Below are 1,976 nucleotides of genomic sequence, written 5' to 3'. Positions count from 1 at the left end.
ATTCCTCTCGCACAGATATCCAGAGTCTCTGTTCCTGGCTCGAGGGAATCACGAGTCCAGGAATATGAATCAACTCTATGGCTTCAAGGTGCGCACTTGGTGTTAAATCAATGGTAATGATTGCTATTCAGGGCGAGGTTGAAGCGAAGTACGACGAAACACTATACAATCTATTCTGCGAAGCGTTCTGTCTTTTGCCTCTGGCCCATGTCATCAACGATACTGTATTTGTCACGCATGGAGGTCTTTTCAGCAAAGATGGCGTCACCCTCAATGACATACGTAATTTACTTAGTATGCCATATACGGAAAACCCTTTGTAGGTGCGATCGACCGTGATCAGGAACCCCCGGATAGTGGACTGTAGGAATTAGCTCACCGACCTCGATAACATGACGTTTTCAGGATGACGGAAATGCTATGGTCGGATCCTATGAGTGTTAGAGGGCGTGCACCCAGTCAGAGGGGAGTCGGCGTTATGTTCGGCGAAGGTGAAGTTACTGTGTTACTATTTTACATTATAAGGCATTTTGGTAGATGTCACGCGTGACTTCCTGGACACTAATAAACTGCAGTTAGTAGTGCGAAGTCACGAAATGAAGGATGAAGGTTATGAAGTATTCACCTGGTGTTTGTCGTAGGTTTATGAGAGCTTGTTCTAGGTTGAGCATGGTGGCAGTGTCATAACGGTGTTCTCGGCCCCCAACTACTGTGACCAGATGGGCAATAAGGGCGCATTCTTGAGGTTCACAGTACTTACAGAGGCTCAGCGTGAGGCTGAGGAGAAGAAGTCGGTGACGACCAATGGTAATATCATCTCGCTCTAGTGATATCATCGATCTGTTAATCTCGTTACACTGCTCCTACTCAGGTTTCAATCGTAATAGTGAACGAACGTTGTATGGCAATTTGAAGGTGGAGTATACTAAATTCCAACACGTCCCACATCCTGCCAAGAATGTAAGCCTCTGTAGCATGATATCATGGCTTGTTACTCACTCGCCCTCCTAGGCTATGCACTATGCAAATCCGGCACTGCTGGGTCCGATGATGGGAGGGATGAACCTTCAACAGATGATGGCTTCTTCCTCATGAGCAACGTACAACGGCATTGCTGCAAATGTCCGTGTTTCTTTCTGCGTCCGCCTCTAACCGCCAAGTTGTACTACTATATCGTAGCCGTAGTCTCTCAACGACTCCTGTTGTGTTGTTGAGAATGGTTTAAGCTTCTATCGCTGAGCATAGTCAGCAGACAGCATCCCTAGTAGTGTAGGATACCGAATGATGATCTATTACATGGGAGGAGTATGGTAGAGTAGATATTAGCGACTAGAGCAGGCTGATTTTTTTAGGATCAGTGGAGGATTACTATGTTAACATGCCTTTGTGTGAATCAAGTGCAGAAACGTTGCATTGTTGTTGTTGTAGTTGTTGTTGTTGTTGTTTTCTCTGTATAAGCCCTAATGCTGGGCGTATCTCCGAAAGTGACCGAACGGATCGACCTTGTTAAGCCATTGACTAAATATTGTGAGGAGTATTATGGATCGGACGAGGCCAAAGAGGTGGGGACACGTGTGGAAATGACACAATGAGAGGTAATGCATATTTAGGTCACGCAGTTCATCGCGCTGGTTAACTCCTTGAGGGCTGAAGTCGCCACGCCTATGTCCGCTGATGGAGCTGGATTCAGCGGCCATGTGGATAATCTCACACGGTGAGTCGAGGGCTCCTCGCAAGTTCAGTGGTGCGGGCATCCATGACTTCATCTGTGTGATCATGCTCATTCTATAGCCGTACCGGGTTCCCGGGGTGGAGCTATATCATTACATTGGGTCTTCCTCAATGGCAGATACTTGGCGGTTCTCACTCTGTTGGAACAGAAGTTCAATTTTGAGCGCCAATCGGACAGCTCTCCGGCGTCGAGTACGGTGAAAGGTACTAGTAAACTGATCCGTGCTGCACCTGTTACTGCCTCG

The 1,976-nt window shown here is 47.2% G+C and overlaps 2 protein-coding genes across 2 annotated transcripts; both read left to right on the top strand.

Moving 5' to 3' along the window:
• Positions 1–64: 64 nt before the first annotated feature.
• Pmar_PMAR021327 (serine/threonine protein phosphatase alpha-3 isoform, putative) lies at positions 65–1,095 on the top strand (the record flags this gene model as incomplete). Its single annotated transcript, XM_002783861.1, has 8 exons — positions 65–88; positions 132–282; positions 324–363; positions 406–491; positions 538–617; positions 663–807; positions 872–960; positions 1,012–1,095. 8 exons carry the CDS (start codon positions 65–67, stop codon positions 1,093–1,095), a joined length of 699 nt encoding a protein of 232 aa, XP_002783907.1.
• A 368-nt stretch (positions 1,096–1,463) lies between these two features.
• Positions 1,464–1,718, top strand: Pmar_PMAR021326 (hypothetical protein; the record flags this gene model as incomplete). Its single annotated transcript, XM_002783860.1, has 2 exons — positions 1,464–1,562; positions 1,611–1,718. 2 exons carry the CDS (start codon positions 1,464–1,466, stop codon positions 1,716–1,718), a joined length of 207 nt encoding a protein of 68 aa, XP_002783906.1.
• Between the last annotated feature and the right edge of the window lie 258 nt (positions 1,719–1,976).

This window comes from Perkinsus marinus (genome assembly GCF_000006405.1).
Source record: "Perkinsus marinus ATCC 50983 genomic scaffold scf_1104296935774, whole genome shotgun sequence".
Taxonomy (NCBI): domain Eukaryota; phylum Perkinsozoa; order Perkinsida; family Perkinsidae; genus Perkinsus; species Perkinsus marinus.
Note: the sequence above shows the minus strand (reverse complement) of the source record. Positions and strands in the feature narration are given on the sequence as shown.